The sequence below is a fragment of the Stenella coeruleoalba genome, assembly GCF_951394435.1.
Source record: "Stenella coeruleoalba genome assembly, chromosome: 15".
Classification (NCBI taxonomy): Eukaryota; Metazoa; Chordata; class Mammalia; order Artiodactyla; family Delphinidae; genus Stenella; species Stenella coeruleoalba.
The window spans coordinates 72,318,740-72,342,352 of NC_137161.1; the positions used below are offsets into that span (position 1 = coordinate 72,318,740).

A 23,613-nucleotide genomic window follows, 5' to 3' on the forward strand; every position below is an offset into this window, starting at 1 on the left:
CCTAGGGGAGCTGGGCAAGTAAAGAGTTGATCTCAGCAGGAGGGAAGGGGAAGACTTAAAACTTGGGAGGGGTCAGCCTGGCCAAGGAGAGAGGCTTGTTGCAGGGTGGTCCGTGGAGCGTAAGGACTAAGGGTGCAGAGTTGCCCAGGGGCTCAACCCCAGCAAGTTCTCTTAGCCTCTCAAGCCCCCTGAAGGACACAAAAGAAATTAGAAAATTTCCATTAAGAGTAATGGCTTTTTCTCACCTGTCAGTGCCCATCCCTATCACACACTGGAAGAGCCCTGGGTAGTGCTGAAAGCTCGCAGAGGGGTCTGGACTCTCCTGGAGAAGAACCCTGGGCAGAGTCTGCACTCCTGGGTCAGACCCTGAGGGCCATGGTACCAAGCTGGTGGGTCTATTAGTGGCCTCTGGCTGAAGCACCTGCCACTGTGGGGACAGTAGTAGGCCTGCTTGCCTGTGTAAGTCAGCAAGTAGCATGAGAGGTACTGCACTAGCTGCAAGTAAAGGGTTCCTCTCCAGAGTGCACTGCGCCGGGACTTCCCTGGAGGTCCAGTGGTTGGGTCTCTGTGCTTCCACTGCAGCGGGTACAGGTTCGATCCCTGGTTGGGGAACTAGGATCCTGCAAGCTGCATGGTGTGGTCAAAGAAAACAACACAAAACAGAGCGCACTGGGCCAAGTTGAAGGTAAAGTAAAGCATGACTGCACTTGGTGTGGGGATGAGGGTGTGGTGTGAGTGCCAGATGTTGAAGCTGGGCACAGACTGAGGGCCTGGGAAAGTCCTGACTACAGGGAGCCTTGGCCACAGGCTCCAAGGCCACGTCAGTGTCTCTGACCCCAGAGCCTCACGACAACTCCCAGATAGACTTCTGCTCACCCCTTCCAAACGTATCATTTTTCTGAGTGAGTGCTGGGAAACAGCAGATTCAAAACTTACCATTTTTCCTGTTAACTCTCCACGGCCTACGTATGTTCAGGTAATAGAATCAACCTTCACAATGACAGAAGCATTCAGATGGGTACCCAGCCCTGGAAGCCCCCTTCTACACTGTATTGGCCAGTTGAGGGCTCCCAAGTCAGGGACATTCCCACCCACTCCAGGGCCAACCAGAAGAGATACTCTCAACCAGAAGGGCAGCTGTTATAGGAACCAGGGACCTGGAAGACAGATGAACTGCCTCCATCCTAAACTTGAATTCACACACTGCCACTAACCTACGGTCTGGATGATTCATACAGTGTGACCTAATCATGTGACCACTTGGATGCCTCAAAGCCAATTAAGTGAGAAAGAGAAGGTCAAGATTGCAATCTCCAGTGGGTGTCATAAATTCAGGTCAGTGAAAATTAGTAATGCCAGCAGTAAAGAGCATATAGATGGTGTTTATTGCTCAACAAACGTTTTCCCTTACAGTTGACACTGGGACATCACCTCCACTTCCCATCTTTCTGGCTTTTTCTCAGGCTTCCTCCTCCAGAGGATCCTGAGCACCTGTACCCCACAGCTGGGTCTCCTGCTCCACCCATTTGATGAGGGCTGGTTTGGGGTCTGGCAAAACTGGGGAAGAACCCTCATCATCCAATAAACAGTTCTTAAGACTACCTACGCATGCATTTAATGAAAATGTATTGGGCATCTCACGTGTGCCAGGCATTGTTCTAGATGTTCCAGGTATTAGAGACATTGGTGAACCAAGATAAAGTACCTGCTCTAAGAGAGATACCAGGTAGGAGCTTTGCTGGCACAGGTGCAGAGAGGACCTTTGGGCAGATTGTACTCAGGGCTACAGAGATGGACACAGAGCTGCAGCTTAGAGGAGACTTCCAGCACAGGGCAGAAGAGCTCCAGGAGGAATTTCATTTCTTTTCTTTCTTTCTTTCTTTCTTCCTTCCTTCCTCCCTCTCTCTCTTTTCTTTCTTTCTAATTTTTATTAGAGTATAGTTGATTTCCAATGTTGTGTTAGTTTCAGGTGTACAGTGAATCAGTTACACATATACATATATCCACTCTTTTTTAGATTCTTCTCCCATATAGGCCATTACAGAGTATTGAGTAGAGTTCCCTGTGCTATATACTAGGTCCTTATTAGTTATCTATTTTATATATAGTAGTGTATATATGTCAATCTCAATTTCCCAATTTATCCCTCCCCCCCAAGGAATTTCTTGAAGATGGCATTTGAGAAGGGCATTGAAGGGTGTTAGAGTTGGAGGTCAGTGTATAACACAGCCGAATAGCAAGAACAAAGGCTCATTAAGCTAGAAGCATGTCCAAAGAACAAAGATTCTACTTAGCTGCAGTCAAGGAGATGGCTTGTCTGTAGGGAAAGATCTGGTTTGAGTCCGTGGAGGTTAGTGTGCCATGCGCCTTTAAGGCCGGTACAGGTTCTGAACTTTTTTTAGAAGTTTTTGCGGTGTTGAAATCTAACCGGAGAGGGTCACTTATGAATTTAGGCTGATCTGGCGAGGATGCCGGGAAACAGAGTCCCTCTCTGTTGGAGTCAGGCTCAGTGGATTCAGGCACCTGGCCCTGTTCGTCCCACCCACCCGCTTCCCTTTTCAGAGATCCGGGACACTGGATCTCACCGAGCACGGTCAGGTTAACGTATGCCACCGCAGACATCCCCACTCCTCGGGGAAGAAATACAGGGCCACCTTCACGAAGCCCGTGGCCCTCAGCCTTCTCCCAGCTCCTTCCCCCCCGGCCTTCACCGGCACCTGCGCAGGGAGCCCAGAGCAGGGCCGGGGACGGAGTCTTGGGCTCACCCCCATATCCCCGGGTTGGGACGCTGGTGATTCGGCCTGCGGTGCTGGGCGGGCGTGGGTCCCTCCGGGCCCAGACGACCGGAAGTAGCTTTGGTTGGGGCCACTCTAGGATGGCGGGAAACGGCTCGTTACGCGAACTCGTTGGTCCCAGGGCCGGGAAATGAAGAAGCCCTCAGAAGAGATGGTGGCACTCTACCGTCCTTCTACTTTAGCGAAAGGCATGTAACAGCTTCAGTGTCGGCCTGGCGTTGATGATCTGGTATACTCCCCCCTCGAGTTGTCTTCTCTTACTGTTCCGCTAGTGGCTTTGCAAGGGCCTGTTGCCCGTAGTTAAGATGGCCGCAGCCGCTTCGGCGCCCGCGCTCAGGTCGGGTGGGTGAAAGGTGAGGCGCGGGTGCAGGCGCGGGTGCAGGCGCGGGTGAGGGAGGGCTGGCGGCGGCGAGGGGTTTGGGAGACGGGGACGCTGGGCTAGGAGTGGAGGGGCTGTCCGGCCAAATGTCCTCTTCCCAATCCCCGCAAGAAGGCCCACTCAGTGACCCGGTCATTAAAATATATTTTTTTATTATTGGCAAACTAATTCATTTCTCAGGTTTTTGGGTTTTGTTTTTTCATTTACAAGGTACATAAGAATATTCAGTGAATGTCCTCTCCCCCAGCCCCCCACCATTCCTCTAATAGTTTCTTAACTATCCCTACAGTGATTGTGCCTTATAGAGATAGTCAGTCTGTTTGTCTATAGTACTTCCACACATTTACTAGCTCTTACTGAGGACACCGGGCCGAATGCCTCTCAGTCCCTTAGAGTTCAGTCATTTTATAGAAGGGAACTGAAACCCAGTTAGGACCCAAGGTCAGGAGGCCATTAGTGACTCAGGGTTTTCAGACTCCTAATGCGAGCCTTTCCACCACCTCCTGGCGCTGCCTCCTCCAGGCTCCCAGAAAAGTAACATGAATGCTTCAAATTTACTGGCCCCTGCTGACATTGTGAAACAAACTGGATTCTCGTTATTGTCATTATTGTTGTATAAAAAGTTAGACGAGGGACTTCCCTGGTGGTGCAGTGCTTAAGAATCCGCCTGCCAATGCAGGGGACATGGGTTCAATCCCTGGTCCAGGAAGATCCCACATGCCGCGGAGCAAATAAGCCCGTGCGCCACAACTACTGAGCCTGCGCTCTAGAGCCCACGAGCCACAACTTCTGAGCCCACGTGCCACAACTACTGAAGCCCGGGTGCCTGGAGCCTGTGCTCTGCAACAAGAGAAGCCACGACAATGAGAAGCCCGCGTACCGCAACGAAGTGTAGCTCCAGCTTGCCGCAACTAGAGAAAACCCGCGCACAGCAACGAAGACCCAACGCAGCCAAAACTAAATAAAAATTTAAAAATAAACTTATTTTAAAAACAAAAAGGTTAGGGACTTCCCTCATGGCCCAGTGGTTAAGACTTCACCTTCCAATTCAGGGGGCACAGGTTCGAGCCCTGGTTGGGGAAGTTCCACATGCTGTTGGGCGTGGCCAAAATAAAATGTTAAAAAAAAGAAAAAAGTTAGATGAGTTACTGGATGACAGGACTCATTTGCTTTCATGCTCCATCTGAATGTGCTTCCATTTCCAAGCTCCCCTAACAGAACAGTGGCCGACTATGCAAGAGCTGCAGTTGGTTCTGTGATGTGACTAAGACATTAATAATATTAGCTTATCTTGATCGATCACTTACTGCATGCCAAACTCTGTTCTAAGTGCTTTTGCCTGTTAACTCAACCCTCACAACACTTCAGAGATAGGTACCCTTCTGGATCAGGAAGCTGAGGCGCAGAGGAATGACCTTGCCCCAGGCCACACAGCTAGTGAGGGTTCTGACTCCAGAACCCATGCCATGATGTCTCCAATTATTGAAGGCACAATGTCAGCAACCAGAGACAGGTGGGATTTTAGGCCAGGTATGCAGTTGTAATGTGGGGTAGGGCAAGAAGCAGGGACGTAGGAAGTCAGAAGAACTGCTTTTGGTCACCTATGCAATTCCATACTGTTGTATTAAATGTAAAGAGAAAAAATTAAAATGATGTGCTCTAAGCATTAAAAGGATTGTGTTTAGGGGTCAAGTCACGGGGAAAAAAATATATCATTCGAGTGCTTGGGAGGTATGTGGAATTGCCCTGCAGGAGGGTGACAGGCTTCACAAAAGGCACCCTGTAGCAGCTCTTGCTCAGTCCATTGCTGATTTAGGCCTGGGGTCTCCTACCTGGTCTCTGGGCATCCAGCCCTTTGCCTTTCCCATCCATCCGGCACCGCAGCCTGGTGTAGTGAAAAGATCAAGAGCATCAGCTGAGAAATCGGGAGCTTTAGGTTCCAGGCTTGCTTCTGCCACTAACTCAACTGTGTGGTCTAAGCCAGGCCCTTCCCCTCTCCGGGCCTCAGCCTTTCTCAGGGTGTATTCTGTGGAACAGTATTCCCATGAGATAGGAACAAGTGTTCTTCCCCGTGCCCCAGAGAGTCCCCTCCCACCCTCGGTTTCCCAAACCCTGCTTCAAACATTGGACCAGACAGCTCCAAGAGCTCCCCACCAGCTCCAAGATGCCACAGTCCACCCTGTCATCACCTCCAGGTCCACCCCAGGAACTGCTCCTCCATCCTCCTCACTCAGCCAGAAACCTTATCACGGTCCTGGTGCCCCTCCAATGACCCAGCCCCCATGTGCAGCCCTGGACAGGCCCTGTCCCTTCATCTTCCAGTGTTTACCTCCAGCCCTTCAACTACTCTCCATTTCCACTCTATCGCCCCCCTGCAGTCCACTCTCAGAGCAGCCAGAGTGGGTTTTTAAAATGCAAATCGGATTACCTTGACCCTTGACACTCTGCTTAAAACCCCCTAGTGGTTTAATCCCTAAAGTAGTCAAATTCACAAAGACAGAAAGTAGAATGGTGGTTGCCAGGGGCTGGGGGAAGGGGGAATAGAGCATTATTGTTTAAGGGGTACAAAGTTTCAGTTGGGGAAGATGAAAAAGTTCTGGAGAGGGATAGGGGTGATGGTTGCCCAACATCGTGAATGTTGAGCAATGTTGGGCAATGTTAATGCCACTAAACTGAACACTTAAAAATATTTAAAATGGTAAATTTTGTTACATATATTTTACCACAAAACAAAAACAGAAATGATACAGTGGCTTCCCAGTATATTTAGAATCAGATCCAAACTTCACATCATGGCAAGCAAGAGCTCTGTGACCTGCCCCTTTCCCACTCCCCACACTCCTTCCCCTGCCTCCAAACTCATTTTCAGCACCTCACCCAAACTCATCCCTACCTCAGAACTTGGCACTTGCCGGCCCCTGTTTAGAAGCCCCTCTCTCCCACACCCTGTCCCCAGCAACCCCCTTACCCCAGCACCCACCCACCCCCGCCTCTGAAACCCTGCCCTCCCCCACTCCCACATCCTGCGACCCTACCCGGTTCCCCTTGGCTCCTTTTTTTTTTTTTTTTTTTTCCTGACCACACTGAGCGGCCCTTTGGTTCCTTCTCATCCTTTGGATCTCATCTCAAGCGTCTCCTCACCAAGGCCCGGCCTAGGTATCCCCCCCGCAACAGGCACTTCCAGTATGTCCTCTGTTTTAGTTCCTTTGTAGTGCTTGTTATTTGCAATTACAGTACCTTGTCTTATTTATGTGCCGGCTTATCACTTGTCTCTCCCCACCCTACCCGAATGTAAAGTCCAAGAGGATGCCTATGTCTGTTTTCCTTGCTATACCTTGGCACTTAGAATAGTACCTAGTACATGGTAAATGCTTAGTAGATATTTTCTTGTTGTTTTTTGTTTGGTTCGTTGGTTTTTCTTTTCTTTTCTTTTTTTTTTTGGCTGCGTTGGGTCTTCGTTGCTGGGTGCAGCTTTCTCTAGTTGCGGCGAGCAGGGGCTACTCTTCGTCGCGGAGCACAGGCTCTAGGCACGCGGGCTTCAGTAGCTGCAGCATGTGGGTTCAGTAGCTGCGGTGCACGGGCTCTAGGGCACACGGGCTTCAGTAGTTGTGGCGCACGGGCTTAGTTGCTCCACAGCATGTGGGATCTTCCTGAACCGGGATGGAACCCATGTCCCCTGCATTGGCAGGCAGATTCTTAACCACTGTGCCACCAGGGAAGTCCCTGTAGATATTTGTTAACTGGATAAACGAGAAAGAGCAGACAGCACTTGCTCTGTGCTGAGACAGCTCTGCTTGACACACTGTGCCTGGTTCTGCTCCCCCCTCCTCGGTGGCTCCTCCACTCTCCAGCTCCCCCTCCTCTTTGACTCGCCCCCTCCAGTACTGGTCACCCCTGGACCTTCACACCCTCCCACTCCTGATTGCCCCTTGTCCAGCGCCCAGGCTCCCTTGCTTACCTGTTCACAGCTCATGTTGTTCATTCACTGAGCCATGCAAATTCTATGGCAGAAGCCTCTCAGGAGTATCTTTCTTCCCAATTCCAAGGTCAGCAAACAAGAGCAACTGAAAGAAAGAGTCTTGCTCTCTAGCTTTGTCCCACTCCTGATCGCTTCTACCTGGGGACAAACGCCAAACAGATCTCTCATGTGCAGGCTCTTCCCACGGAACACACTCCACACTGTTTGACAAAGACATCATTTTTTTTTTAAGAATATTTATTTTTTTTAATATTTATTTATTGGCTTCATTAGGTCTTAGTTGCGGCACGCGGGCTCTTCCTTGTGGTGCACAGGCTCTCTAGTTGTGGTGCATGGGCTTAGCTGCCCCGCAGCTTGCAGGATCTTAGTTCCCTGGCCAAGGATCAAACCGGCGTCCCCTGCATTGCAAGATGGATTCTTAACCACTGGACCACCAGGGAAGTCCCGGCAAAGACATCTGATGGGACCTGTCAAACAGCCTTGCTACTGCTCGGGGATTTTCTATGGCTCCTCAGTGCCTACAGGGTGAACTCCAAGGTCCCCGCTGGGATCCTTGGTCCTCCCAGATTGGTCCCACTTCTCCGGCTGCATCTGTCATCCATTATTCTTTACTTTCAATCTTTATGTTTCAATCAAGTGGAACTGCCAACCATTCCCCATACATGCCCATCCTGGTTGAAATCTTTCTCATCCTTCAAGGCTAGTTTGAACCACCTCCTCCAGAAAACCTTCCTCGGTCTCCTCTTGGTCCTCCTCACATATTATTTTGTGTTGTATTTGAATAATAACAATAACCGATGTTTATTAAACACTAATATTCAAGGCACCATTCTGTGTTATCTCATTTAATCGTTATGTCAGTCTTATGAGGTAGGTGCTATTATTATCCAGGTTTTATAGATGAAGAAACTAAGGCAGGGAGAGGTAACTTGGAGCAAGAAGTCATTTGCCCACGACTGCAGAGCTATAAAGCAATTGAGTCAGGACCTGAACCCAGACAGTCTGACTCCAGAACCCATGTCCTTAACCTTTACTCCATGCTGTGTCCCTCTTTTATCCTTTTTAGGAAATAAGGCTCCTTCGCTGCTTCCTCTGCCTAAAAATCTCACTACATACCAATTCCTCTTAATGCTATGGGAAGCACAACCACCTCCTTCTCCAAGCTACACTTCCTGGCATATCACCAACCAGGATGGGTTAAGTGGTGCCTCTGGACTTCCTCCATCACAGCCCAAATCACTGTTTTGAACATTGGACTTGAGTCAGTGTCCCTGGCGCCCTGCACAAAACCCGTCTTCAGACGGTGTTTGCTGAATAAAGGAAATTAGCCTTCCTCATCTTGGGATTCCCTCATCACCTGGCAGTCTCTCCAACAGAAGCCACTCAATATATGGTCACTGAATGTTGACTGCCAAAGGTCTCTGGCCTTGGCGGGGCTCTCATTTTCCTGCTGAGGCTCCCCCAGACAGGTGAGACTGGCTCCTTCACTTCACCCTCACCTGAGCCCCTGACCCCTGTTCTGCCCAGATCTGACTGCTCATAGGAAGTGGTAGATATGTGTGGGCACAGTGCCAGTTTCCAGCTTTCCTGCTTTGTAGCGGTGAAACTTTGATCCTCAGTTTACTCATCTGTGAAACACAGCTGTTGCTATCCATCCCTGCCTCCTTAGCAGACTTCTTTTCATGGTCTGAAGTGTAACATATCGACAAGCATTTTCAATTGTGTTTCAACAAACGTTTATTGCACATTTACTGTGTCATACATATTGTTACAATTTCAGTCTTCACACTAACCCTTTGAGGTAGATATTATTATTATTATTATTTTTTGTGGTATGCGGGCCTCTCACTGCTGTGGCCTCTCCCGTTGCAGAGCACAGGCTCCGGACGCGCAGGCTCAGCGGCCATGGCTCACGGGCCCAGCCGCTCCGCGGCATGTGGGATCTTCCCGGACCGGGGCACGAACCCATGTCCTCTGCATCGGCAGGCGGACTCTCAACCACTGCACCACCAGGCAAGCCCGAGGTAGATATTATTGATCCTCATTTTACAGATGAAGGAGCTGAGGCTCAGGGAAAGCATGTGACTTAACAGCTACGCCTTGGGGGCAAGTTGCAGAGACTAGGTCTGCACCCGGTGTTTCTGTATTCTTTCCACCCACTCCACTGCCTGAGCCTCCTGTTGGTGTCAGTTACCCGCGACTAGACCATGCCCTACATCTGAGGCCTCCTCCTCGGCCTTAGTCCCCCAGAGCATTTACCTCTGCTGCAGATAAGCAGCGGGGATTTTTTTTGGAGACAGTGTTTGCACATGATCTTGGCTGCACCTGCTACTGAGATAACACTTTGAGAAAAATCCAGCATGTCACTCTCTTCATTTTTTAAGAAAGACTAGGGAGAGGAGGTGTCAAGTTTAATCTCTGAATCTTTACAGGCACTTTTATTTTTACAGGTTTGGAAACTAGAGGGATCCTTGAGGGAAAACCAAGGGATGAATTTTGGGTCCCAAATTCCTGACTCAGGAGCCTCCCTCAGGGCCCAGTTAGTCCTTAGCGCTGAGGTCAGGCTCAAGCCCAGCCAGGGGGAGCCGCTCACCCGCACTCTTTAAAGATGTCCGGGTAGTGCCGGAACAGCACCGGCGGGTCCCGGTCACCTCGGACTGGGGCCCGAGGCACAGCCCGGATTCCGGGCCTCCGGCCCCGCCGGCCCCCAGAGCAGGAGCGGTGGATCCACTGGTGCGCTTCCACGGCAAACTTCCTCTTGAAGCGCATGCCACACTCGGGGCAGGGGAAGGGCCGCTCACCCGAATGCATGCGCCGGTGGCTGACCAGCAGCGAGGGATAGGTGAAGCGGCGGCCGCAGTCTGCACACACGTGGCGCCGCTGGCTGGTCTGAGCATCTACACTGGGCACCAGGGCCGGGGGCTGCGCACCTGCACTCTGGTCACAGGCAGCTTTGCTGGGTGGCTCTGCTCTTGCCGAGGTTTTGCTGATGGTTGAGTCAAGGTTGTTTTTAACCAGCTCTTCAGGCCTCTCCTTCCTAGGAGTCTTTTCGGATCCTTTGGCTCCTGGCCCTGTCTTGGGTTCCTCTTCCTTTTTGTTTGGGGCATCTCCTAGGAAACAGGAATCAAGTTACATTTTAAAACACATTCGCTTATATCGTTTCAGTTTATAGGATGCTTTTACTTAAGGAAGTGCCAGAAAAGTACTGCCCAGTGATTAACACACAGGCTCTAAAGGATGGTAAACAGGGGTCAAATCTCTTAAGAGTGACTTATCTGGGCCTTGCTTCCTCATGTGTCAAACGGGAATCATAATGGTTTCTTTAGTTCACAAGTTTGTTGGGAGGATTAAATGAGTAAAAGCATCTTAAGTACTTAGTAAATGCTCAGTAAGCAATAGCAGTACTTCCCTGGTGGCGCAGTAGTTAAGAATCCGCCTGCCAATGCATGGGACACGGGTTCCATCCCTGGTCAGGGAAGATCCCACATGCCGGAGCAACTAAGTCTGTGCGCTACAACTACCAAGCCTGCGCTCTAAAGCCTGCACGCCGCAACTACTGAGCCCGTGTGCTACAACTACTGAGCCCACGTGCCCCAGCTACTGAAGCCCGCACACCTAGAGCCCCTGCTCCGCAACAAGAGAAGCCACAGCGATGAGAAGCCCACACACCGCAAGGAAAAGTAGCCCCCCGCTTGCTGCAAATAGAGGAAGCCCGCGCGCAGCAATTAAAACCCAATGCAGCCTAAATAAATAAATAAGCAGTAGCTATTATTATGGTGGTTTCTCATTTTTTTGCAGGGTTAAGACATTTACAGAGGAGTAAAGGTATTTGCTTAAGATCACTCTGCTGAGGGATGGTGAAAGAAGAAGAGCCAAGTTGTCAATTACTGGCCAATTACTGCTTTGCCTTGTTTGAGAATGTGAAAGGCAGACCTGAAGCTGCTTTCATTCTTAGGGGATTTTAGTTGTCCCTGAAAAGGGAAGAATGAACAGCGCTTCTCCCAGAGAGAGTCTCAGACTTGGGCTCCTGATTATCTTACTCTGGTCTCAACTTGACTACTGTACCAAATTCTGAAAAATTTGTATCAGGTCTGCCTCTTTTCCTTCTCCCGTATCCAACATCTGTTGACTCTTTCATTCCTTTAGGGATGCTGGAGGTGGCGATCTGAAAGAAAACACTGCTAGACAGGAAGCCCTGGAATACTGGGGTTGGGGGAAACTTGGGACCATCCCTCACCTCTCAGAGCTCCTCCCAGGCTTTCCCCCTCCTCAGGATCCTGGGCGGCGGGGCTCCAAGCCTCACTCTCCTGTTCCATCCAAGAGATGAGGGCTGGTTTGGGGCCTGGGAATCCTGGGAGAGAACAGGGATCACAGTGCTGGCCTGAGAGGCTGCCCTGGGAAGATGGCATCCCCCTGTCAGGGTGAGGTCACCTCCTCAGAATTTAGGATCAACCTGGACAGGGTCTGCAGTGCTCCTGCCTGAAGCAAGCGGATGCGAGATGGAAGGACTCTCGAGAGGGTACCTTAAGCGCTGGGGATGGGAGGTGGCTGGTGTCGTTGGTGGAATAGTGCGGGATTAGGCCTCACAATCCTCCGGGTCCTCATGTCATCTCCCCTGTGAACCCCAGTGAAGGAGCAGGCGAACTCTGACCCGGAGCCTCACCGAGCGCGTCCAGGTGGCCGTAGGTCTCCCGCATCACGTCCCGGTACAGGGCCCTCTGCGCGGGCCGCAGACACCCCCACTCCTCCGGGGAGAAGTACACGGCCACATCCGCGAAGCTCATGGCCGCAGACTTCTTGCAACTAGGCCCGGTCTCCCCCGGTCTCAGCACCAGGAGCGGGGCCGGGGGCGGCGCCATGTGGCCTCCAGCCCAGAGCAGCGGCCGCCTGCTCCCCGCGCCTGGCCTCAGCTCTCGTCGTCCACAGGAAGGGCTCCCGAGCCCGGGGCCCCGCCCAGTCTTGGCCTCCGAACTCAGCCGAAGGGAACCGAAGTAGCAGGGTTGGCTGTTTGGGATTCGGGATTCTGATGGGGACAAATAAACACCCTCGGTGTTTAGTCACTTCCTGGCAGCTTGGACACACACACCCGGGTTAAGGGATCCGTAAGGTGCCTTCAGAAAATATGGCGACATCCAGGCTTCAGTTGTCACTGGCTGCTCTTAAGGGCGCCGTCCCTTGACCGTATCAAACATGGCGCTGGTCTGGCTTTTCATTGCCCACTTGACCTTAAATACAATGGCCGTGCAGGTGAGTTTTAACGGGTGGGAGCTGAGGGGAGCTTTCCTGCCATCAAGAAAGATGGACGTGCCCGCGGCTTCCAGCACTCCCGCTGGCCGCGTTGCACGCCGGTGATTGGCCGCGACAGCAGGAAGCGGCTGTGCCGCGACGCGGGACTGGCGGGGCGTTTTCACGCGGAACTCTCTGTAGGCGGGATCTGGAACCCAGCAACGATCTCGGTGTTTGTGGAGCTCGGGACTTTGAACTCGATGGTCTCCTTCTGCGCGTCCCGGCAGCGGGATCCGCAAGCCGGTCTCTGGCCCCTGCGGGAAGACGCACACACCTGGCCAAACCCTGGGGGCAGCCGAGGTAGAGATCAGGTACACGTTTACACTTGGGTGCACAGCTGCGGAGCCGACACGACTCCTTGCACCGGCAGTTCCGCTCGCTCATTTTCTGGACTGGAGCCGCCGGCGAAGGAAGGTGCTTGGTGAGGCTGGAATTGGAATGGAGAAGTTTTAAATTACTTTTTAAGTTTTTCCAAAATAATTAACTTACGTGGTTTTTAAAAAAGTAATACAAAAGGTTTGTAATGAAAAAGGCAGCCTCCCTACCCATTCACCCTGTTCCCTAGAGGCAACTACTTTAAACTTTTTATTAACTTGAATTATATTGTACATACAGTAAAATGCACGGATCTTCAGTGTGAAATCCGTCGAGCTTTGACAAATGTATGCCATCACCCAAAACAAGATGTAGGACATTGGTATCACCCATGTTTCCTTTCCAATCAATACATACTTTTCTATTGTGATATATTGCATAAAATTTTAACCATTTTTAAGTTTTTAATTCAGTAGCATTAATTACATTCACAATGTTGTGCGACCATCACTAGTGTCATTTTTCAAAACATGATTTTCATCCTCACAAAAGAAAACCTGGAACCCGTTAAACAGTCCTTCCCCATTCCTTTCCTCCCCCCCCCCCCCCAGCCCCCTCTCTACCCCTGGTAACTTCCAATCTACTTTTTCTCTTGGATTTTTTTTTTTTTTTTTTTTTTGCGGTACGCGGGTCTCTCACTGTTGTGGCCTCTCCCGTTGCGGAGCACAGGCTCCGGACGCGCAGGCCCAGCGGCCATGGCTCGTGGGCCCAGCCGCTCCGCGGCATGTGGGATCCTCCCAGACCGGGGCACGAACCCGTGTCCCCCTGCATCGGCAGGCGGAATCTCAACCACTGCGCCACCAGGGAAGCCCCCTTTTCTTAAAAATTGTGATAAAATGTACATAACATAAAAGTTATCATTTTAACCTCTTTTAAAAAATCATTTTAACCATTTTTAAGTTCAGTGGTATTAAGTGCATTCACAGTGTTATGCAACCATCACCACCATCCACTCCAGAAATTTTTCATCTTCCTAAACTGATTCAATACACTTCACTCTTAGCCATTTCTTCTGGAGCTTTCATTTTACACTTTTTTTTAAAATTGCTTTTTCTTGGTATACTCATTTTAGACACTATGGGCACCCTGCTATGATACTTGATACTTAATTTCTAGCCCCATTCCCTTCACCTCTTTACAACATACTTAATGCAATAAATTATTTATTTATTTATGGCTGTATTGGGTCTTTGTTGCTGCATGCGGGCTTTCTCTAGTTGTGGTGAGCAGGTGCTACTCTTCATTGCGGTGCATGGGCTTCTCATTGCAGTGGCTTCTCTTGTTGTGGAGCACGGGCTCTAGAGTGCAGGCTCAGTAGTTGTGGCGCACGGGCTTAGTTGCTCCGCGGCATGTGGGAATCTTCCCAGACCAGGGCTCGAACCCGTGTTCCCTGCATTGGCAGGCAGATTCTTAACCACTGCGCCACCAGGAAAGCCCATTGCAATACATTATTGTAAATAGCATTTCCTAATATATGCTATTATTATACTTCCTTTCTTGTCAACTGTTTGCTTTTCTTCAATTTTATAATTGTCTTTTCTCCTTGTGTTATCTGCTCTGCTTCTTTAAGTTGTTGCAAATTACCAAGGGGAGCATCAAATCTCAAATCCCCATTTTTTTCCCTGGGAAATCTCCCTCCTTGGGCCCTCAGCCCTCTCTCCAAAACAGACTGGGCCTCAGCTGTCATCCAGGGTCTTCCCTCCCTGCCCTTGGGTTGTATCCTCTGCTTCCTAGACTCAGTGTCTTCCTATTTTTGAGTTGAGAGGGGTCATCTCAATGGCTTGCATTGGACTGACTACAGGTGCTAGATGTTTTCACTCCCACCTTTGGAATATTTCTGCAGTCAGGCAGGATGCAGACTCTAGTTGCTAAGCGTGGGGCCGGTCACTGGAGGTAACAGACGGATGAGATCTACCAGGTGTCTGTTGGCAGCAGCCCACAGTCTGGTCTTGGAACAATTCCTTGCTTGCCCTCCTGCCTGCCCTACATGCCGAATCTCCCCTTTGTGTTCAGAAATGTTCTTTGCTGATCATGCTAGTGCCTTTTCAGTCTTTATATTTTCTGGCCTTGTCCTTGCTGTTTTTCACCGGAAATACTTTCTGGCTTTAAGTGTGACTTCTGCTGATTTTGCCTCAACAATTATGTGCTTATTTTAAAACATTTTGAGTTCTGGAGGTAATTCACTGTGTGAACAGTGTAGAAATGGGAGTAAGGAAAAAAACAGATCCTCAGAAATAAGTATCCTTTTAAACAGGGAATCAGGGGCTTCCCTGGTGGTGCAGTGGTTAAGAATCCGCCTGCCAATGCAGGGCACACGGGTTTGAGCCCTGGTCCGGGAAGATCCCACATGCCGCGGAGCAACTAAGCTTGTGCACAACTACTGAGCCGCGTGCCTAGAGCCCGTGCTCTGCAACGAGAAGCCACCGCGATGATAAGCCTGCGCACTGCAATGAAGAGTAGCCCCTGCTCGCTGCAACGAGAAAGCCCGTGCACAGCAACAAAGACCCAATGCAGACAAAAATAAATAAATTTAAAAAACAAAACAAAACAGGGAATGAACTTTATGTAAAGAGAAGCTATAAAGCATTTCACTTGGACCAAAAAATACTTCTGTTTATTCAGGTACTATGTTGTAAATCATTTCTCTTTGCACTAGGGATGGAGAAAACATAAGAAGATGGAGCTAAGTACACTTGGCTGTTAACCATCAGATTGCAACGTTCAAGACTAAAACTGTTTGCTCATAAGTGGTTGGTGTCATGTTTTTCCTGCCAATCATTATAAAAATACAAAAATGATGCTTTCAAATTGTTTTATTGCCCAACAAACTGTAAATGTTTGTTGAAGAATCTTGATCAGATAATTATGAGAAATTAGGAAACACGCAGGAGGTCATTATAGTTCATAAATTTTACTTGTCAGTTTACATCTGAATAATGTAATAATATAATATGCTTAAGGCCACACAGCTAGTGGGGACTGAGCTGAACCTGGAATCCAGGTCTACCAATTCAGGAGAGGCTATGTAATGAAGTAAAAATAACCCTCAGTTCCCATTAATAATCATCTTTGGAACCCAGGTATTTGGAGAAGCAGTCTTTTGGTCAAGAGATATTTGAGCCACCTAGCACCACTCCTGACATAGACATGCTTAGTCCCCCCCCACCTCCTTACTTTTATCCCTTCAAGAGTTTCCTGTTCTAAAGTAGGGCTAGCAAATCTAAATAGGTCAGAAAGACCTCTCAACTGTTGACAAATACAAACCTTACAGTAAAAATTAAGTCGGAAGATAACTATGCCTTGATTTCAACTCTAATCACAAGTAATATACTCCTTCTTTAAAAAAAAAAAAAAATTCCCCAGCATCATATTTCCAGCTGCTGTGGCCCAAGAATACATCTTTACTCAAAAGATGCAAAATCCAGGAAACATGCAAATATCTGGGGGAAAAAAAAGCACATTGCAATTACTAGTTCATAAAAATTTGGAGAAAAAACCCTTTAAGCTCGCTAAGTTTGATACCTTTGTGCACTATGTGCAGAGCAAGTGTGGGGCAGGAGAGTTCCTCACCTGAAGCCACTGTCCTCTTTACGGCCACCTCTAAGTCTTCAAGACCAAACAATGCCAACAGAGGCTTGACACCACATGTGTGTCCTTGCTAGCTACTTGACCTGCTCTGGGTAAAAGACAGAATCCTTGGATGAGCTTCCCCAGTGCGGACAGGCCCGAAGCGTGCCCTCTATTCCAGGGAGCACCAGCTCCTTTAATAGGCTCTTATATCTAGGGTACTCCGTCTCTGAGGAGCGGGAGAGATACAGTCCAGAAAGCAGAATGCACTAAGGGAGAAAATAATCCAGAAAGAAAAGCCAGTTAGGTGAATGGTTTTCAGTGAAGTAACCTCAAGTGGGACTTGGAAGAGGGACCAGGAGCCTCAGCCCAAGAACTGAACACTAGTCGCGGGTGGCTGAAGGTGCACCAGAACCAGAACTGGAACGTGCCTTCCTAAGAGATGGTAGCAACGTGGCCCCAAGAGTGCTACCAGTCTCAATTTAGCTGTTCTGTTGAGCCCTTTGTGCAGATCAGGTGCAGGGAAACACGGAGGGGCTCTGGAGTGGGCAGTGTGTGCTGAGGCTCCGAGTGCGGGAGGAGGTTCTCCAAGGTCACAACCTGGGGTTTGAAGTGAAGGACCTTTCCCTCGTTTCTGCTCACAGCTGCAGAGATCTGGATCCTGGGCCTCTGGGCTCCACGCCTCCACCTCTCTTTCCACCTAAAAGATAAAATTGGGTTTGGGGCCTGAAAATCCTCACAAACACTGGGCTCGGCTGAGAACCCGAGAAGAGAACTGAGGGCGCTTGCTCGGTGCTCCACACTTCCAGCCCATCGCCCCTGGGCGCATCAGTCCCCGCTTCCCACAGATTACTGGGTCCTGGCTGGGCCGCCGGACCTCACCGAGCGCGCCCAGGAAGCCATAGGTCTCCCGCGTCACGTCCCGGTTCAGGGCCTTCTGCGCGGGCCTCAGACACGGCCACATCCGACAAACCTCACGGCCCCTGGGCTGCTTTCCCTCGTCCGCCCGGTCCCGGCCTCCCCAGGCACATCCGCCACCGGGAACCGGACCGGGGGCGACGCCATGGGAAACCCTTCTGTGCTTCGCAGAGAGGCTTCCGGAAAATGTGGAAACGCAATTACCTGTTTCCGGCCTTCCTTGGAAAACGTCCTGAAAGCCCACAGTCCTGCCCTTAACTAAGATGGTGCCCCTCCGGCCTCAACATCCCTCGCCTTTCTTATCTGCCCTTCCATGCCAAGGGGCAAATCGGAAGGGAGGTTGGACTCCACGGCGTAACCGTAGAGAGATAGCGTGCGTTGATTGGACAGCGCCGGTCGCTAGGGGAAGAAGGAAGGCTCTGATTGGTCTTTCCGGAGCGGTCTGTTTGAAAGGCCGAGAGTGAAGTAGCGGCAGATCCGAAGGTGGCCGGCGGTGCAGGATTTCTCTTGATCTGGCTTTTCTGGGTCGGCATGTAAGAGAGAGGTTCCAACGGAGTAAAGGTACTCATTTCTGCTACTCTCATGAGACCTCTTATGGGCAGGTCCGGGGCTTGGAGGTGAGTAAAAGCCCAAGGGCAAGACTGAGGCGGGTTCTGGAGGTAAGGGAGTGAGCTCTGGTACTCGGGCAGGGCTAGCCCGTGGGCTGTGGAAATGCGTTCCTACCCAGTATTTGATCTGGCCCGTGCTCCAAGGTCACAGATGTCTCCCCTTTTACAGACAATGAAACTGAGTGACGGGGCAGGTGACAGCTCACGGGGCAGCAGAGCCGGATTCAGAGTCATCTGGCTCCCGTTTCGGTTGAACTTAGGTTCAATTAAGTGCTTAGGGTAGCGCCTTGCACAAAGTACTCAATAAATAGGAGCTTATAGTTGTTATTGTAATTATAACACTATCTAGACCCTGCCTCAATCAGAAAACCTGTGTCAAATTACAGCTCATAAATGAATAATAACACTGAGGAATGAGTCAGATCATCTCTTAAGATTTATTTCAATTCTGGATCAAGGTGGTGGAGTGGGAAGGTCCTGAGCTCACCTCCTTCCAGGACACACCAAAACTACAACTACATATAGAACAACTATCTCTGAGAACTGACCTGAAGACTAGCACAACAGATTTTCTACAACTAAGGATATAAGGAAAAGGCCACATCGAGAAAGGTAGGAAGGGCAGAGTCCTGGTCTAGTGAGAACCTCCCCCACTCCCGTGGGACAACCCACAAGCAGGAGGGATATCACAACCGCAAAGGTCCCCCCTGAGGAGCAAGGGGTCCATGTCCCACATCAGGCTCCCCAGCCTGGGAGACCTGCACCGGGAAGCCAAGCCCCCATAACATCTGGCTTTGAAAACCAGCAGGGCTTACATCTGGGAGAGCCCGAGGGCCGTGGGAAAGGGAAGACACTCAATTATTAAAGGACTCTCGCAGAAACTCACTTGCTCCAAGTCCTAGCACAGAGGCAGCAGCTTGAAAAGCGCCCGGGTCATACAAGAAGGAGATTCATTGACTAATTTCAGGGCATGCACCGGAGGGGCAGGGATCTGGTGGAATTTTCTCTGGGGATGGAAGCACTGGCAGACGTCATTTGTTTTTACTTTCTTTCCACGTAGCTGGCCTGGTGCTGGTGAGCACTATTTCTATCACTCTCCATCAACCTAGCTAACACCACGCGCCCTGCCCCTGCTTTCCCCTGAGGACCCAGGGGACCAACCTCACCCACCAGCACACCTGCAACATTTGCTGCCCAACCGCAACAGGAGGGCACATGCAGCCCACACAGGGGATACCCCTGGAGCACCTGGCTCTGTTGATCGGGGGAGATTGCACCACTGAGCCCACAGGACACCTCCTATGTAAGGCCACTCTTTCAAGACTGGGAGATGAAGCTGATTTACATAGAAATGAACACAGAGGGTTAGGCAAAATGAAGAAACTACAGAATATCTTCAGAAGGGAAGAACAAGACAAAACCTCAGAAAAAGAACTAAACAAAGTGGAGACAAGCAGTTTATCAGATAAAGAATTCAAAGTAACTGTCATAAAAATGCGCATCGAACTCAGGAGAAAAGTGGATGAATCCGGAGAGGTAATCTGTGAGGAAATCATCAAAGGGCTAGAAGATCTGAAAAACGAAGATTTAAAACTTTTGAATTTATTAACTGAAATGAAAAATACACTCGTGGAAAGCAGCAGGAAATCAGAGAACGCAAAAAAACCAAAACAGACCAGTGATCTGGAAGACAAATGGAAGTTGCCCAATCAGAACAGCAAAAAGGGGGACTTTGCTGGTTAAGACTCTGTGCTCCCAATGTAGGGGGCCCAGGTTCAATCCCTGGTCAGGGAGCTAGATCCTGCATGCTGCAACTAAGACCCGGAGCAGCCAAATAAATAAATATTAAAAAAAAAAAAGGAATCCCCAAAAAACAAGAATAGGGTCCCCACCGCGGGTCCCAGCAGCTCCAGTGTGGGGGAGAGTGGCAGCAGCCAGACAGCCCAGCTTCGAGAAGGCTCTTGGCAGTCTGGCTGGCACACCAGGGAAGTCCCTATTTACTCTCTTTTAGATCCTTTTCCCATATAGGCCATTACAGAGTATTGAGTAGAGTTCCCTGTGCTCTACAGTAGGTCCTTATTAGTTACCTATTTTATATATAATAGTATGTATATGTCCATCCCAATCTCCCAATTTATCCCTCCCCCCCAATCCCCCTGGTAACCATAAGTTTGTTTTCTACATCTGTGACTCTATTTCTGTTTTGTAAATAAGTTCATTTGTACCATTTTTTTAGATTCCATATATAAGCGCTATCATATGATATTTGTGTTTCTCTGTCTGATTTACTTCACTCAGTATGACAGTCTGTAGGTCCATCCATGTTGCTGCTGTAAATGCTTTTTTTTAAGAGGTGAAGTCATTTGCTGGTTGTTTATTTTTTGGTACAATCAGAAAGTAGTGGGATATTGAATATGGGAGGTTCTGATTGTCTTGGGTGTCAGCTTAACATTCCATAGATGGGGTAGCTTTTCTATCCTATAATACAAAGCATACTAAATGGCAGTTGGAGTCAATTGTACATTTAATGTCTTGAACACTTTTTATATATTTATTTTATTTATTTTCCTTTTTTTTTTAAATTGGCTGCGTTGGGTCTTAGTTGTGGCACACAGGATCTTTGTTGAGGCATGCAGGATCTTTCTCATTACAGCGTGCGGTCTACTTGGGCTTCTCTCTAGTTGTGGCATGTGGATTTTCTCTCTCTAGTTGTGGAGGATGGGCTCCAGGGCACGTGGGCCCTGTAGTTTGCGGCACGCAAGCTCTCTAGTTGAGGCGCAAGAGCTCAGTAGTTGTGGCATGTGGGCTTATTTGCCCCATGGCATATGGGATCTTAGTTCCCCGACCAGGGATCGAACCCGCATCCCCTGCGTTGGAAGGCGGATTATTTACCACTGGACCACCAGAGAGGTCCCTTGAACACTTTAAATTACTTCTCTTCCCTTGTTGTTTTTGGTAGAATTGTTTCCTAAAGCAAACCACTCCTTGATCTTGGCTCTCCTGGTCAGAATTTTGTGCACCCTGTAACATCGTTGGTCCTGGTAGTCCAGTTTTCCTAATAACTTTGTTGATGTGCTATGAATGATTGAAAACTTGAGTATGTAGTGTATACGATATTAAATTGTGAATTTAGTGGGACTTAGGATGTAACAGCATATCCACATTTGAAGATATGGGTACTTGATATCCTGTTAAGGGAATTTGCCTCCAAATTTTAAGCTGGAAAGGCACTGGAATAACTGTTCAGAAAAGAATCATGGGGGACTTCCCTGGTGTTCCAGTGGGTAAGACTGCGCTCCCAATGCAGGGGGCCTGGGTTCGATTCCTGGTGGGGGAACTAGATCCTGCATACATGCTGCAACTAAGAAGTCCTCATGCCACAACTAAGAGTCCACATGCCTCAACTAAGCCCTGGCACAGCCTAAGTAAATTAATTAATAAATTTAAAAAAAGAAAAGAAAAGAATCATGGGAATTTCCTGGCTGTCCAGTCGGTTAGGACTCTGTCTTTCCACTGTAGGGGGCACAGGTTCGATCCCTGGCTAGGGAACTAAGATCCCACAAGCTGCGCAGTGCAGCCAAAAAAAAAAAAAAAAAAAAGAATCACAACTACATAATTTTTTAGGTTTTTGGTATGTATGTTAAGAATTGTGTACAGAGCCTCCCTGGTGGCGCAGTGGTTGAGAATCCGCCTGCCAGTGCAGGGGACACGGGTTCGATCCGTGGGCCGGGAAGATCCCACATGCCGTGGAGCAACTAAGCCCGTGCACCACAACTACTGAGCCTGTGCTCTAGAGCCCATGAGCCACAACTACTGAGCCCACGTGCCGCAACTACTGAAGCCTGTGTGCCTGGAGCCCGTGCTCCACAATGAGAGAAGCCTCCGCAGTGAGAAGCCCGTGCACTGCAACAAAGAGTAGCCCCCGTTTGCCGCAACTAGAGAAAGCCCGCGCACAGCAACGAAGACCCAACACAGCCAAAAATAAATAAATTTATTTTAAAAAATGAATTGTGTACAAATTGAAATGCCTGTGTACTGATTCTCGAAACAACTAATAAAATCTCAATTATGAAAGAAAAGAAAAGAAAACAAAAATGAAGATAGTTTAAGGGGCCACTGAGAGGACATCACGCAGACTAACATTTGCATTGTAGGGTCCCACAAGCAGCCAAAAAATAAATAAAATAAATAAAATTTTTTTAAAAAGAAAGAAAATGCAAATTCACATGAATTTTTTAAAATTTATTTATTTAATTTATTTTTTGGCTGTGTTGGGTCTTCGCTGCTGCACGCGGCCTTTCTCTAGTTGTGGCGAGCAGGGGCTACTCTTCCTTGTGGTGCACGGGCTTCTCATTGCGGTGGCTTCTCTTGTCGCGGAGCACGGGCTCTAGGAGTGCAGGCTTCAGTAGTTGTGGCATGCGGGCTCAGTAGTTGTGGCTCACAGGCTCTAGAGCGTAAGCTCAGTAGTTGTGGTGCACAGGCTTAGTTGCTCCACGGCATGTGGGATCTTCCTGGACCAGGGCTCGAACCCATGTCCCCTGCATTGGCAGGTGGATTCTTAACCACTGCGCCACCAGGGAAGTCCCTGCATTTTATTTCATAAAATAACCAAATGCAAAAGAATGTATAGTCAAAAGTAAGTTTCACAAGTGTTGAACTCTCATACTACTGGTGGAGTGTCATTTGGTACAGTCACTCTGGAAAGCTGGCAGTATATACTAAAGCTGAAAATATGCCATACCCTATGACCTAGTAATTTCATTCCTAGGTGTATTCCTAGGTGTATACCCAACAGAAATGAATACATATGTTTACTGAAAGACATGTGCTCACAGCAACATAAGTTGCAATAGCTCAAAACTGGAAACTATCCACAACAGTAGAATGAATAAACAAAGTGGGATATTCACTACATGGAATACCATTCAGGAATGAGAATGAATCATCTCCAACCACATGCATAATATGGATGAATCTTATAGGCAAATATTGAGCAAAAGATGCCAGACAAAATAGTATACATGATTCTATTCATATAAAGTATAAAAACAGGCAAAACTAATGCAAGCTGTTAAGAATCGGGATAGAGGGTTACCTTTTTTGTTTCTAGGGTGCTGATGAGATTCTGATTCCTGTTCTAGGTGCTGGTTACTCAGATGTGTTCAGTTTGTGAAAATTGAGCCATGCACTTGTGATATGTGAACTTATTTTTGTATTATGCTTCAATTTTTTACAAAAAGTCTCTCCTCTAGTCCCTTTCCCCTCCCTAGAGGCAATTTCTGTTACCAGTTTCTTATGTCCTTCCTGAGTTATTTTACTTTTTTTACTTGTTTTTTTGGTCGCGCGGCATGTGAGATCTTAGTTCCCCAAGCAGGGATCGAACCCACGTCCCCTGCATTGGAAGGCAGATTCTTAAGGCAGGTTCAGACTGGACCACCAGGGAAGTCCCCCAACTTCATTCTTTTTCATGTCCCAGCACCACCTGTTGAAAAGACTTTCTTTCCTTGCAGTGTCTGGCACCTTTGCTGCAAATCAGTTGATCATAAATATAAGGGTTTATTTCTGGAAGAACATTTTGTCTTAATACATTTCTCTCATTTGGATCTCGAAGAATTAGAATCCCTGAAAACTCTAGTTACTTCCCTTCTCCCATGCCCAGCCACCCTGGTAGATGGCTGTAGGTACATTTGGAAAAGGGTAGGAAGA

At 48.8% G+C, this 23,613-nt stretch overlaps 1 protein-coding gene across 2 annotated transcripts; it reads right to left on the bottom strand.

The window, feature by feature from the left end:
* Nucleotides 1-8,879: 8,879 nt before the first annotated feature.
* ZNF688 (zinc finger protein 688) lies at nucleotides 8,880-12,301 on the bottom strand. 2 transcript variants are annotated; one of them, XM_079946124.1, is made up of 3 exons: nucleotides 11,817-12,301; nucleotides 11,391-11,504; nucleotides 8,880-10,263 (listed from the first exon to the last, which is right to left on the bottom strand). In XM_079946124.1, exons 1-3 carry the CDS (start codon nucleotides 12,010-12,012, stop codon nucleotides 9,743-9,745), a joined length of 831 nt encoding a protein of 276 aa, XP_079802250.1. In that variant the 5' UTR covers nucleotides 12,013-12,301; the 3' UTR covers nucleotides 8,880-9,742. The 2 variants fall into 2 exon arrangements, with proteins under 2 accessions (XP_079802250.1, XP_079802251.1); XM_079946125.1 differs by lacking the exon at nucleotides 11,391-11,504.
* Nucleotides 12,302-23,613: the final 11,312 nt, after the last annotated feature.